The sequence below is a fragment of the Lissotriton helveticus genome, chromosome 4_1 (genome assembly GCF_964261635.1).
Source record: "Lissotriton helveticus chromosome 4_1, aLisHel1.1, whole genome shotgun sequence".
Lineage (NCBI taxonomy): Eukaryota > Metazoa > Chordata > Amphibia > Caudata > Salamandridae > Lissotriton > Lissotriton helveticus.
In genome coordinates, this window is record NC_136063.1 from 475429985 (window position 1) to 475445757 (window position 15773).

The window sequence follows — 15773 nt, forward strand, 5'->3', positions numbered from 1 at the left end:
ATGTCAGCTCATCTAATTCTAAGAAATATTCTCCCATCTCTTTTGCAGGTTTCCTTTTGTTCAATGTACTATCAATTCTTAATTTTGCAAATATTTCATCTACATTGGAATAATGATATTCCAATTTCCCAGTCTGATAAAACAAACTTGCAATTACACTACAAGTCACTCCATATGTAAGAGGAAGGTGGTGATAGGTCACCCCTTCTGACACTGATGCTGGCAATTTTACACAAGCATAACAATCATCAACATTCATAGTTTTAATATACTCAAGTAACAACTTTGAAAATGTATTCTTTGTGTAGTCACTAATTGACCTATCTTGATGCAGTTCTGGTTTGTACACATAAGTCTCATGAACTTTTTCTTTCTCACTTGGCTTATTTAGACTCACATTTGGTTTCAATTTCGTTAGACTATCTTGAAAAGGAATAACAATAGCTAAAATTACCCATAATATTATCAACAATCCCATACATATTGAGCAACATCTACACCATTTTCTAAAAAATAGAACATTTTGTCTTGTGGTTGCTGATTGCCATATTTCTCTAACACAATTTCTTCGACCTTATGTCACCTACAAGTTGCACACCACTCAATTCACTAACAAGTTTTCTTCAACCGTATGTCAATCTTATTCTAAAATATACTATAGTTAAGTTTTTCTAACAAGTTTTCTTCGACCTTATGTCAACTCCGACCTCTTCTATATTTGCAATATCCGTCTCACAGGACTTCAGAATCTTTACTTAATATCATATACTTTGAGCACCTATCTCTTTTCTCTAAAGTTGACTTCTTTACTCACTTTTCCCAATCGTCTTTGGGTTGTACAGGTTTTCTTGACTGCTATTAACCTCAACAATTGGTGGTAGGACGATGTACGTCTACTCAGGTGATTTATACCTCTGGTTTGGACGTCTTACTCTTTTTGGCCTTTGAATAGTCTCTATTTTCTTTCCCAGTGTTTCTTTCCGACTAGTGATCTCATTCATTTGCTCTTCTGGTTCTTTCGTTTTGTTTACTATTTTAAATCTCAATCCACCGGTTTCTTTAGGCCAATTGTCTCCTTTGCAGACTTTCTTAGTCTTTGGCTCTACTGTATTATGCTCCACTCTCCAAGCTCTTTTTCTTAATGGAGTTTCGTCTGCACTGTCATCAGTTTCACTTTCAGTATCTTCAACTGTATCATTGATTATGATTTTCACAATGTCTTTGTCTTCATCAGACTCAGCTTTTTCTTCTGTTACTCTGTTAGGAACACCTTCATAACTGGTACTTGGAATCTCATCCTTATTGTGAGTTACTTCCTCTTCCCCAGTCTCAGGATTTCCGTTCATGCTTTCAGAGTTTCCAGATTGCTCTTCAGTTTTCTCCTCTTCAACAGCTTTGTCTTCACTTTCTTTTGCGTCTTTACTGGTGTCTGCCTTTACCAATTCTCGATCTTCAGATTGATCTTCTGAATCTGGTATTTCCACAACCTCCCTTTCACCTTCACCTTCAGACGCAGAACTGGCTTCTGATACTTCCAGATGTCGACGTTCCTGTCGATCTTCAGTATCTGGAGTTTTTTCTGGTTCAGCTTCAGAGTCAGTTGTACTTTCACCGTCGTATGGGTATTCAGGTGCAGGCACACGAATGGTGTGGCTAGCATGAACCCACCTTTTCAATCCAGCACACTTAACTGCAGTAGTACTGACCAAGATAACTTGACGTGGCTTTTGCCACCGAGGTACCAAGCAATTTCTCCTGCGATGCACTTTCACTCGAACCCAGTCTCCAGGGACTAGATCATGAGCTGGATTTTTCTCTTTGGAATTTGACTCAGTTCTCATCTGGTGGAGCACAGGAGTTACCACATCAGACAGATTTTTGCAGTAATCCAGTATGATGTCATCATTAATTGTCAAAAACTTATCAACAGGTACATAGGCCTGCCTCATCACCCTGCCCATCAAAATCTCATGTGGACTTAGTCCAGTTTTCCTGTCAGGTATGCTTCTTAGTGTCATTAAAACAAGCGGCAAGGCATCGGGCCACTTAAGTCCTGTTGCCAGACAAATTTTTTGCAATTCTGTTTTTAATTGTTCCATTCACCTGTTCCACTACTCCTGAAGCCTCAGGTCTGTAAGCACAATGCAGCATCTGGCAAATGTCCAGAGCTTCACAGATCATCTGCATAAGCTCATTTTGAAAATGAGGGCCTCGGTCTGACTCAATCGTCACCGGGAACCCGAAACGTGGTATTATCTCGCGTAAAAACAGTTTAGATACAGTCAACCCATCATTTCTTTGTGTGGGGAAAGCTTCCACCCATCGAGAGAACAAACAGATTATTACAAGAATGTATCTAAGTCTTTTGCATGGAGGCAGCTCAACAAAATCCATCTGAACCCTTGTAAATGGACCACCCTCCCGTCCTATGGTTCCCAAACTTACAACGGTTCTCCTGTTTGGATTAAATTGCTGACATACCAAACATCTTTGACACAGGCTTTCGGCAATTATTCTGAATTTGGGATTATACCAAGTTTGTCTGAAAAGACGAATCATAGCATCTCTACCAATGTGGGCCTGACCATGGTACATTCGGGCCATGTCTGAGATCATGCTATCGTGCATTACTGGTCTTTCATCTTTGTACACCCAAATTTCATCTTCCTCTCTTTGTCTGCATCCTGATTTTAGCCAAATATCATTTTCTTCTGCTTCTGTTTCTGTTTCACTTCCTGCCAAGTCTCCACTACAGTGGTTAGCATTAACGGACTCGGAACATGTTCTTTTAACTTTTCTCGATTGATTGAAATTTGATTTTTAGCGCAATGCTTTGCAATTGCATCTACATAATTGTTTCCACGGGTAATGTAATCCTCACTCTTTTTATGGCCTGAACATTTTACAACTGCTATTTTCCCTGGTAGATGGATCACATCTATTAGTGTTTTCACAAATTCAGCATTTCGAATAGGTGTTCCTGCAGAGGTCAAATAACCTCTTTGGGACCAGAGCTGTCCATAATCATGAACAACTCCGTAACATATTGACTGTCAGTCACTATAGCTACTTTCACCTCTTTTCCCAATTCACATGCTCGTATCAAAGCAATTAACTCCACTACTTGAGCAGAATGAATTCCTCTCAAACAAGATGCTTCCAACACTTCTGCCACAGTACAAACAGCATATGCAGCACTTAAAACACCACTCTCTGTTCTCAGGCATGATCCATCCACAAACATTACAAAGTCTGATTCAGGTAAAGGTTCATCTCTGATATCTGGTCGGGGCTTTGTACAATATTCCAAAACATCCAAACATTTGTGATCAAGCTCACCTTTCACTTCTGCCTCAATGGTGTCAGGTAACAATGTCGCAGGATTAACATTCACACATCTGGTAATGGTCACATTTTCAGCTCCCAAAATTATTTTCTCATAACTGGTCATTCTGCTGTTGGTCCTATACTGTGTTTTTGCTCTAGTGAGGAGAATCTCCACAGAATGAGGTACATATACCCTCACAGGAAATCCCATCACTATTCCTTCACTTTGCTCCAGACTTACACTAGTTGCTGCTACTTCTTTCAGATAACCTGGCAAAGCTTTTGCAACAGGGTCCAAAACAGCTGAGAAATACGCAATTGGTTTTCTCAATTTTCCATGTCTCTGAACCAATACTGACAATGCACATCCTTCTCGCTCACTGCAGTACAGTTCAAATTCTTTCTCATAATCAGGCATTCCTAAAGCTGGTGCTTCACATAGTTTAGTTTTCAGCTGTTCAAATGCTTCCATCTCTGTTTTGGTCAGAACAATGGGATCTCTGATGTCTGCTCTTGTCAGTCTCTGTAATGGTTTTGCAATCAATGAAAATCCACTAATCCACTGTCTGCAATACCCTACCATTCCCAAGAACATTCTCACCTGTCTTTGAGTTTTAGGTGGCTGCATTCCTTGTATCATTTTGATTCTTTCTACCGTAACTTGTCTGATTCCTTTAGCAATCTTGTGACCTAGATATTGTACTTCATTTTGACTAAACTGCAATTTTAATGGAGACACTTTATGTCCCTCTTCTGCCAAATGATTCAGCAATGCTACGGTGTCAGTTACACACGCATCCTTTGTTTTTGATGCAATCAAAATATCATCAATGTATTGTACTAACACAGACTCTCCAGGCATGCTCAAGTTTTCTAATGATTTCTTTAGCAGCCGATTAAAAATCGATGGACTCTCAGTATCCCTTGCGGAATTCTACACCATGCAAGGATACGATTTTGGAATCGGAATGCAAAAATTGGTTTGCTTTTTGGATGCAATGGAACAGTGAAGAACGCATTGCACAGATCAATCACAGCGTACCATTCGGCATCATGAGGAATTTGGTACAGAATCACTTCTGGATTCGGAACAATCGGACAACATGGGACAAAAATTTTATTAACCTTTCTAAGGTCCTGCACAATTCTAAATGTTCCGTTAGGCTTTTTCAATCCCATAATTGGTGAATTACAAGGACTGCTCTCTATTTCTCTCAGTATTCCCTGCTCAATCATTTTGTCAATCACTGGAGTTATTCCTTCAATTACTTCTGTAGTCATCTTATACTGAGGTATATTTGGGTAACTTGCACCTTTTTTTACTGTAACTTTCACAGGATCAACACCCTTCATCAAACCTATACCTTTTCCAGTGAAATCCCATACTCCTTCTTTCACTGCCTCTTTCAATTCAATCGGAATCTTTTCTTTATCAAAAACAGGAAATAGCTTATCCTGCTCTGCCTCGATCATGAGCATTGTCATTTTATACAAACTATCTTCCTCTGGAGTTTGCAATTCTATGCCACCCGGTGAACAATATATGGCACAGTTCATCTTGCACAATATATCCCTACCTAACAAATTAACAGGACTACTATCGCACACCACAAATCGATGCATATCTTTGAAAGTTCCAATTTCTATTTCAACTGGTTTTGTCAAGGGAGTTTTTATCTGTCTGTTAGCTACACCTACTACTTGAACGGTCTCTTCCGAGAGAGGAAGATTTTGAACTTCCACTGATCTAACAGTAGAACGGGTAGTACCAGTGTCCACTAGGAAAGTTATTTCCACATCATTCACATTTCCGCTCAGAAATGGACCTGACTGATCTACCTCAAGAGTGGCTCCAAGTAAACACTCTTCTTCCTCTCTCAGGCACCGTCAGAAACTTTCTGACGGCTCACTGCCATCCTCCTCTTGTAACCAATACTGAGGACACGCATTCACTCTTTGCGGTCTTTTTACCTGTTCACCTCCGCTGAATCCTGTCTCTGCACTGTATCTCTGCTGGTTTACACTGTATGGCTGAGGCTGTTGTGGCACCTGACTTTGCTGATTTGCTATCTGCTGTTGTTGCGGTTACTGTTGATTTACCTCAAACTGCACCTGCGGATTTAATGATGTATTTTCTCCATTAAGTCTAGGCGGACATTTACACTCTTTCTTCCAATGCCCTAACTTGCCGCAATTGAAACATGGAAATTTCTTTTTCAATTCATCAATATTCCCTACTAATTTAGGTTTACCTTTAAAACTACCTTGATTCCCTGTATTTTTACTCTCCATGTGCGCCACTTGCTGTTCTGCTACTTTCACTTGTGCCCACATGGCTTTCTCTTTCAGCTTTTTCTGTTTTGCATCAATTTCTTCACTGCAATATTTTGCCTGTCTCAGTACTTTATCTACTGAGCTCGATTGCCATCCTATCATGCTGTGTCTAATCATGTCTGAAATTTCTGGTCTCAGACCATATACAAATCTATATATGAAATGACTCATGTCCTTTTCATTCAGTTCCTCATAACCACTATACTGTTTTGAAAACTAACAACAATCTTTCATAGAATGAATGTACATGTATGTGTGGTCCTGTCTATTTTCACCCAATCAGTTTCTTTTGGAGGTATTTTATTTTTCAGCCATACTATCACTTGTTCGTACTTTGGCGTTACATCTGGTGATGGGGCTCCTGTTACTTTATCTCTGGGATACTCTTCCCATGGCCAATCTACAGATATTTTGCATTCTGTCCATAGGTCTGCTGGCACCACTATGTCAAACAGTCCATCCAAATCGATCCATAAAACTTTTGACACTTTTACAAATCTGTCTACCTGTCGATACCATTCCACTGGTTTCTCTCTCAACCTAGGAAAATCATTTGTGAATGACAATATGTCTTGTCTGCTCCAAGGAACATGCACATATCCTCCTCCAGGTATCTCTCTCATGGGAAATTCAGTTGCCACTATCTCTTTTCCCCTGATTGGAAAAGCTAATGTGGATTTATCACTGGTTTCTTCTTTCTTCTTTGCCCACTTAACCCTCCATTTACTTACATCTCCCCATTTTCACAACAGCACAATTAAATCTTTTATTTGTGCTAATCTCCCAGCAGTATTCATGTTCTCAGTGTCTCTTTCTGCAAAGTCTACTCGATATGTCTTCTGCAATGATTTTATTTTTGAAAATTCTATTCCATATTCACTTGCCACCTCTTCTAGCTGATCATACATTGTTTTGGCCTTCCATGGTATGCTTTTACATAAAAACATGAGCTCATCATCCTGATATGTTTTTAATCTGTCTGTTCCAATAGTTCCAATTATTAATTCTTCCATATCTATTTTTAATTTGGCCACATCCAGCACTTTTGATTCCTGCTCTTTTAATTTTAAAGTTTTAATCCAATCACTCAATTCTTTATCCAATGGCCCTATAGGTGTTTGCGTTAAATCTATTTTGGCTACACTTCTCTCTGGGGTTGCAGAGTCAGATTCTGCTCCTGTCGGGTATCTGCATGATGAACTTTGATTTAAAGTCAATTCTGGTGGATTTACATTTACATTCCACCTTATTTCTGACAAATCAGGATAAATATTCTCTTTTACTTTCTGTAGACTCTGTTGTAATGGAATTGTTAAACTTGGCTCTTGTATTCTTTGATTTTCGAATACTGGAATCACAGGTCCTATTGTTACTGGGACAGTTACTGCTTCCATATTCTAAGTAAGGTTTTGAATCAGTTCATGTCCAGAACGTTCATAATCAGAAATATCGGGCTGTACATCATTTCGCCTTTCAGCACTTAGCACAGTTTTATGCGAGTTATTACTTTGTACAGGAGTACCTGTAATTCTAACTTCTCCTATCGGTGTACTTGGGACATATCTTGTTTCTACTCTCTCAGGGAAATCTCAGAAATTTGATGGTTGTCTCGGAGTTTCACTAACTCTCTCATCTGCTATTGGAGCATTCGGGGTAGTCCATAAAGAACCTGGTTGATATGGTGGCGGTCTCCTATTTAATATTTCTTCTAACACAGCATCCTCTGATTCACTTTCACCATAACTTTGATTCCCTATCTCTGTGTTCTTTTTCTTTTCTGTACATTTCCGTCCCTCATATTCTTCCACCAATCTGACTGGATACATGCCATCACACATGTTACCATTTCTCCATCTACGCATTCTACTCTCATGTGTTTCTCCCCATAAATCTCGATCTCTACCTCTTGGTCTGATATGCCTGCTTAACCTCTCGCTTTCTAGTTCATGCATCTCATCTTCCCATTCGACCAATGCTTCAAATTGAGTTGGTCTAGGTCTCAGTTCAAGCTTCATCATTCTGTCTCTCAGATTTCTTAGAATTGCCAAATCAAATGATCCTCCTTCTGGAAAAGCTAACACACCATCATCCTTGGTATACCGTACCCAATTCTCCAACCAAACACACGTATGGTAACCGTATTTTGACATCATATGAGAAGCAGGTGTTTTTGGCGAAGGAAGTATTTTTCCCTCTCTCGTAACTACCTCTTTGTCTTTTACAAACATGTTTTTCAACTTTTTAAACCATGAAGGTTTCTTCTTGTCTTCGTCATAATAGTAATAAGACATTTTTCTGGTAATTCTCTGTCTTTCAAAAGATCACGCACTTCCCTGTTTGCTGTTCCGTAACACCAACCTATCACAGCGCGGTTTGCACTAGCGCACCAATTAGAACAAGATACGTCACTATAGTGCTCAACCAATAACTCTCGCTGTTTTCCGCGATGTACCAATCAGCTCCTACTCTGTCTTGGTCACGAGGACCAATCCCAGCACGACACTTTTGAGGTCACCAGCGCTCCGGCTTCTGCAGCGCTAGCTGACCCCTCCTTTACAGGGATTTTTCAAGAAGCCGTATTTACAAGATATTTTACAAAATCAGTTAGTAACTTACACAAAACAATACCATTTGCCTGTTTCGCTAATAAAGTGATAGATTTCTCAATCATACAAGTATTCTGTAACTGGAGTAGACGACGCTTGTCTCCACAGAATTTTAGACTCTTCAATAAAGTAGCACTACCCTCTACCTTACCCTTCTATCAGGCAATAACATACTCGTTTCTCCAGGAAAGCACATACAGAGATCTTTTTCACCTCCTTAGAGACAATCCTAGAGTTTCACCAGAACGTGTATTGCAATTTCATTTACACACGTTCATACAGAAATCCCTAATCATATATACACAAACTCTGTATCACCAGTAGGCAGCGCTTACCTCTAGCCCACCTCAGAATTCCTCTTTCGTTAGTAAAGTAGACCCCACTCCTTTACCCTTCTATCAAGCTCGGGTTAAGTCCTACTACTCTCACAGCAGTAAGTTTTAATCAGGATATGCAATGATCCCCCTGCTTGAAGGCTAACATTTCATAGACTGTCCTCACTATACATTTATCCTTTTACACCTAATGTCCCTAAACAGTGATATGCGACAATACCATCGCAGTATTCGACGATACTCCTTTTTTGAAACAGACCAATGCACTGTGCGACTTTACTTGCCACACTTCCTCTGTCTGCAGACAGAGGCACTAGCTTCACGCAACACTTGGAAGCCTTTTCAGAACTACATATAACGTAATACGAACTCAACAAATATTAGTCATAATTCTGTACATTAAATTCTATATGTTACTTTTATACATAACCCTAGCTAATTTCTTTAGCAACCACTACTCTGCTACCAAGATATACCTGCTACAGCGGAACTCCAAAAATCATTTCTAATCAGTACTTACCATTTCCCTAAAACCTCCGAACACACACTCATTCGTCAGTGGGGCCCATAACACTGCACACTTACTCTTTCTACTTAACTTGGTTTCAAGGTTTGGTGAAACACAAAGGAGTAATGCTGTAACATTTGGCGGAGTGTCTAACCTATTTAACCAGCTATTATTTACACCTATAGTTTATACAATTTACCATGGTTTTAACAAACATGAACTTTATTCAGACACACCACCATAGTGGCAATGGATCTGCTAGAAAGAAAATTAGGCATAGGAAAATCACAAGACCAGCTTTAATATTCCATTTTCCCAATTTTATTAAAAGCAAAACTTCATTATGGCTGACATTTAGGCATTGATTATTTCTTCATTAAGTAAAAATGTTAAACTTTATTTCAGAATGATCATTTTATTTAGAGCTCAGAAAACAGTCAATTATTTAGAAGTCAGTTAATAATTTTAGCAAAGGACAGATAGTTCCAAATTCATTCTCTCCTAACATCCCTAACTAACGCCCTCATCTTCAATCCTGCAAAGTAAACAAGAAAAATAATTCAAAGTATCTTACATCCAGGAATCGATCTGCAATCCGACAGCACTTCGAGAGGAAATCGAAAGAGCGACTACCTCTAAGTAAAATCAGGGGTTTTTATACACTAATTTCCTAACTTAATCTATCTAAAAAGTATCTAACATCACCAATTCGGGCTCTGATTGGACAATTTAGGGTGGGTGAGCATCTCCTCACCATTACAACATCATATTCACAGTGAATCAGCAAAATTATAATGCGGCATTGTTTAGGACAGTCTTTGGCCTACTCACTTCCTTGACTCGCAACGTAGAGCTATATTCCCACGTTCAGAACACTTGACCGTCCGTGTTTTGGCAATCATCCTAGCTTCAGGGCAAAGGAGCCTTGAACTTCCCATCCGAGTACAGGCAGCTCACTCTCGCTGGCAGGCTTTGGGCACGCATGCGCAGTCCAGCACTTGCTCACAGTTAGCCAGAGTAACCAGATTTTGTAGGCCTCAGAGGCCACATTTGGAACTATCATAGAAACAAACACAAATTCATGTTCATTATGGTACTGAAGCCCTTCTGTTTACCTCCCACCATACTAATGTTTCCCTATTAGTTATTACCTAGCAGGTAAGCCACATAAATGCATTTTGTACTTACATATCCAACAACTTTTCAGCACAATAACGTGTACAATAAGCACATTCATATTGCCTTTATTTATATTTAAGCTGTGCATTAGTTCACAACACAATAACGACACAGATTAGTTAATTATATTGCTCCATGCAGGCAAAATTAGTATTCCCACATGTTCATGTATGTGCATCTTATTCTATTTGTTGATTAATACACCGCAACACACTATTAGTAAATGTTAATGTTATGGAACATTGATTTCACAAGGGGTACACACAATTTTGTTTTGCCACCTTGCTCCATCTATGAAATTAAGAGTTTTGTTGTAGGCCGAATGTTTGCCACAGTTGGACAGCAGAAATGTTAGCCCACTAAAGTATACATATTTATTGATCTATTTATTTCAAAGATGTGTATGAACTCACCACATTGCATATTAGTCACTTTGGGGCGTTCCGTACATGTGGTGAAAAGCAGATGAAGGTTGCATGTGTTCAAAACAATGACAGTGTTCAAAATAAAGAAGAGTGTCAACTGCGACCTGCTGTCAACGAAAAATTGCCATAGCCTGTCATTAGTCTTGATGGAATGTAATTTTCAGTGGAGATATGGAGAGGCCTGGGTAGCATGTGGACCCAAGCATATCTATTCACATTCTTCATGGTGTCTGCCATTTGACTTTGCCCACTAAAGACTCTAGAAATCTGAATTGTAGAACTGGTTGACCATCACTGTTTTCGGTATATTCATAAATAATGAGCAGTACTCGTAGCAGGTGGGAGAATGTTTCATAGATTTGGGCCTAGTAATATGAGGGACCGCCAACATGTTTCAGCCTTTTGCACAGATTTTTCTATTTTTGGTCACACAAGTTTGACTTACCTTGGTAAATGTTTTGTGCATTTGACCCATGCAAATTGATAAAACACAAACTTGACACTTTTCAGTAATAAGGATACATTTGCATTCTCAAAAATTGTTGCCTGAGATAATATGAATTATCGGCTTCCTAAGATTCATCAACATGTATTTCTTATCCTGTCCTAAATTACAAATATGTTATTTTAAGAACATTGAAAAACTTGAAGATTCTGACACATTACCAAGCAAATTACTACGGACTGAGTTTAAGTCTCTGATTGTCAGCAATCCAACAAGAAAAAGTTATCTGAAGGAGAAGACAGGCAACGGGATGCTAATTAACTACAAGAAATTTAAGAAGGTAAGAATGTTAGCCATATTTCATCATCAGGTCAGACACGTGCATGATTTTAATGTTATGCATTCTCAGTGATAGAGTTTATTAATAAAAATTAAGTGGATCATAATTTTCCAATCCTATACTTAAGAAATAAAAACAAAATGGTGTTTGTTATTAGGTAGACTATAACACAACATAAATACATGAAGCAACCAGCGTACTTGAACATAAGTTACAATAGTAATTTCAATGCCACGGTTTGGACGAAAATGAATCACCATTTGCATTTATTTTACAAATTGACTGATTTGCTAAAAAATAATGTAAATAATTGTATATTCTTCAAGCTACCACTAATGTATCATACAAGGTATGAAAAATGTGAAAGTTAAAATTCAGTGCAGGTTCTCAGCGAAAATATTTATTTACCAAACATGTTGTGTTTTTACTGTGATTGTTATAAAGCACATATTTCAATGAAAGGAAAAGTAATCCAGGGTATTTAGTGTCTTCCCTTCGGCAGTGTGTCCAATTGACTTATGTTACACTGTTTTAAGCATCGAAAATCTGTGTATTGCACTCTCGAACTCATATCTCGTTACCCTCTCTCGCATCTCATAACCTCTTGCCCTTACTCTATGAGGTTTACAGGACTATTAATAGATTAAAAAAGTAAGACTGATATATTCAAATGTTTAAATAAACAAATTGGTGGACACAGTTGGGGATCACTCACTTACCTTACTGAATATTATGACATTGTAGGTGTGGTCAACCCTGCCAGCAGCATAGTACCATGTGAAACCTTTAAAATGTGGAATTACTCAGATTAATTTGTAGACCTCCATTTAAGGCTCCTGAGGTGTGATGCTTTAAGCATATGGTTGCCAATGCTTTTTTATTTAATTCTTTTTATTAAAGTTTTCAGGTGAGAGGGTAAATGTCACAGGCAAAATGGCCATAAAATCACAGTTCTGGATAGATAACATCCAAATTATATGTACAGTCGTCGTTTTGATCAGGCAGGACGATCAGTCTGTGGTACAGCATAATTCAGCTTGTTGCAAGGTCCCCAGATATATCCATAAAGGAGTCTGTTTAGCTACATCAGTGAAAAAACCCAGGGCCTTCCATCACAGAGGAAGAACCTAGCTGGGAGGACAACCACTCCGTTTAACATATAGCAGTTTCCACCTGGTTTCAGACAATAAATGTGTTCCATTCATATTACAGATCAGGTTTTCCATTGCAAGCATGGGCCACAATTATTGGTGCCATTCAGTGAGCGAAGGACAGTCTACCTTCTTGAAGTTGAGAGCTATAGTCTGCTTTGGTGCTCCTAGGCACTGGAGAGCCATATGCCACTCATGTTTGGTCATCGCCTAAAGATCTTTGGGCTTAACCTCTTCCGTGCTCATGACGAGCTCAGCTCGTCATGAGGCACGGTGCTCATGACGAGCTCAGCTCGTTATGAGCCGTGGAACGCTCGCATGCGGGGATAATTCCCCTGCTGTGCTGAGAGTTCCATGGAAACGGGTGTGGTCATGACGAGCTCAGCTCGTCATGAGCACACGAGCACTGTGCCTCATGACGAGCTCAGCTCGTAATGAGCACCGGGGCGCTGTGCGCGCCCCCCAGCACAGCAGGGGAATTACCCCCGCACGGAAGGGGCTAAGACCCTAAATCTCCCCTTCTGATGAAGAGGGTAACGGATATCCCAAAATACTGTATATCAGTTTAAAAACATCTTGCCGACATGGTCGGACCATGGGACCTTTCCACCAGTTGTGCAATGCCTCTCCCATTGCTATGCATCGTCGCCAGCATTTCAGAGAGGCATTATGATACATGCTTTGTAATCTGTAGGGGGTATAATGCCTACTGTACCAGACTTTGTAGTGATCAAAATAGAAGAATTGGCTCTGCCAAGATATTCCAAGTGTTTGCCCCTAATCTGACTGCCTAAGACATTTCCCCGATCCCTATTATGGTGCCATGTGGGTGGGGTATTGTGCACCAGTTAGATTCAGTAGAGACTAGAGATCAAACCCCTGGTGCCCTCAATATGTGGAAAAGGGTCTCAAAGGGCATTTTGGCTCTAGTGGCTCCAAAGTAGATTGTGGGGTGTCTAACAAATACTGCATCTTAGCATATCGGAGCTGTTAATTTTCAGGAATGTCAAATGACTCCCTACATTGCTGGAACATCTTGGAAACTGCATTATCATATGTATTGCGAAAGGCCTGACCCTCTTGAGCAAGGAAAAAAGACGGGGTATAATGAATGGGATTTAAAAGGGATGGATATGTCCCCATACCCTTGCGATACCACATAAAGGTCACATGGTTAGAGGGTTGTGGACACTGAAGTGCTTATGTAAGTGTTAGGGGGTCTGAGGCTCCTGTCCATCCACACCAAGTCCCAGAGGGGATGTTAGGCAATTGCATGGTCTATCAGACGCCAGATCTTCTCAGACGCTTTTATAGACCACTTCACCACTACTCTCAATTGGGCCACTGCATAATAGTAAGGAATACTGAGCATTGCCAGTCAACCTGCCCTTCACGGTGGAACCAGTAAGTTCTGGACAGTCCTAGGGGCCTGCCCCTCCATACAAAGGACAACAATTGACGCTGGAGTTGTTTCAAGTGTGAGGCATTCAGCCATATCATTAAAGCTTGAAACAAGTAAAGGAGGCATAGAAAAACATTCATCTTGATTGCATTAATCTTGCCCAACCACGAGAGCATCATACTACCCCTGGAGTTCAGGTCTTTTGTAATATCAGCCACCAGAGATTGGAGAGAGGGGTAGTTGGCTTGAAAGTGGTCCCCAATTGTTTTCGGGAGCTCAAAACCCAGCTACCTAATGGAGATTTTGCCCCATCGGGAATCAAAGAGAGCGAATAGCCTGGTTGCCTCCTCAGCACCCAGTGTCAGGTTCAATATCTCTGACTTGTCATAATTGACCTCATAGCCCGAGACCGGCTCAAAGGCTCTAAGTCAGTCGACTACTGCTGGGAGTGAAGTGCCCGGGGTAACCCACTGTCAATAATACATTAGTGTCCGCCCTGATCCCATCGGAAGCGGACGCTCCCTACGACACCTGGTCTCTCCTGGGTATTGTTGTACTGCTGCATTGTACTGCTGGCTTGCTCTGCTTCATTTAATTTGATCTGGTGCCTGCGCTGGCTTGCTCTGCTTCATTGAATTCGATCTGGTGCCTGCGCTGCTCGCATTGCCTATCTAGTTGCATCTGCCATTGCACCACTCGCTTGATCAGCTTCATTTGTATCGCATTGCCTCTGTAATAATTTTAATCATTGTGGTGTTGGCCCGCTTTGCCTCCAGAGTGTGTAGCCTGATTGTGCCAGTGCCCCTGCCCACAGCGTAACACTGTCTGTGCCCCAAACCTGCTCCGGTTTCGATTTTGCAGCCATTTTGTTGTTGTTTTGATTCGGAGCCCGTCCCCTCCACCACGATCCCGCCTCCCAGCTGCTCGCCCCTCCCCCTCCACTATCCACATATGACAGACGCATTTGTGCGCAGCGTTCACGCCCCATGCGCGCTGAAGGCGCGCCAAAGGTAAGCCCGTCTACGCCCGTCCGCGCCTGGACCGTGCCCAGCGCCAGACCCCCTGCTCCCCGCAATACCCACCCCGTCCGCATCAAATACGACGCCGCTACCCTCTCAGCACTCAACCCCGGCCGACTCCCTAACTGCTACCAAGCCGCCCCAGGACTCACCCATGGACCCTTCACCTGCCACTCCTGCAAGTTCGACTGCATCAGGACCCACACCAAACGCACTAACCCCGACCAGTGCCCCGACAACAACCATCTGAAGTGCATCCTCCTCAACATCCACAAACACTCCATTGAACTCTGGGATCTCCTCGACACCACATCTCCGGACGTCGCCTTCCTCACAGAAACATGGATGAACGCCTCTTCAGCCCCCGACATCGCCATAGCCATCCCGGACGGCTACAAAATCATCCGGAAGGACCGTACCAACCAAACAGGAGGAGGCATCGCCATCGTCCATAAGAACACCATCCGCATCACAACCAGTTCCGACGATCACCTCGCAGCCGCCGAACACCTTCACTTCCAGATCCACACCGACCCCAAGACCACACTCAGAGGCACCCTCATTTACCGACCCCCAGGACCCCGGACACAATTCAGCGAAGACATCTCTGATTTTATCAGCCCACACGCCCTCCCCTCCGAAAACTACATTCGATTGGGTGACCTGAACTTCCACCTTGAAAAGAAGAACGGCTGCAATACC

General features: G+C 41.2%; 1 protein-coding gene across 1 annotated transcript in view; it reads left to right on the forward strand.

The window, feature by feature from the left end:
* Nucleotides 1-15773, forward strand: part of NBN (nibrin) — a 429498-nt gene that overhangs the window by 351567 nt on the left and 62158 nt on the right. The window contains exon 13 of the mRNA XM_078687062.1: nt 11347-11499. Within this exon, the coding sequence (XP_078543188.1) occupies nt 11347-11499 (153 nt within the window). The remainder of the gene's footprint in view (nt 1-11346; nt 11500-15773) is intronic.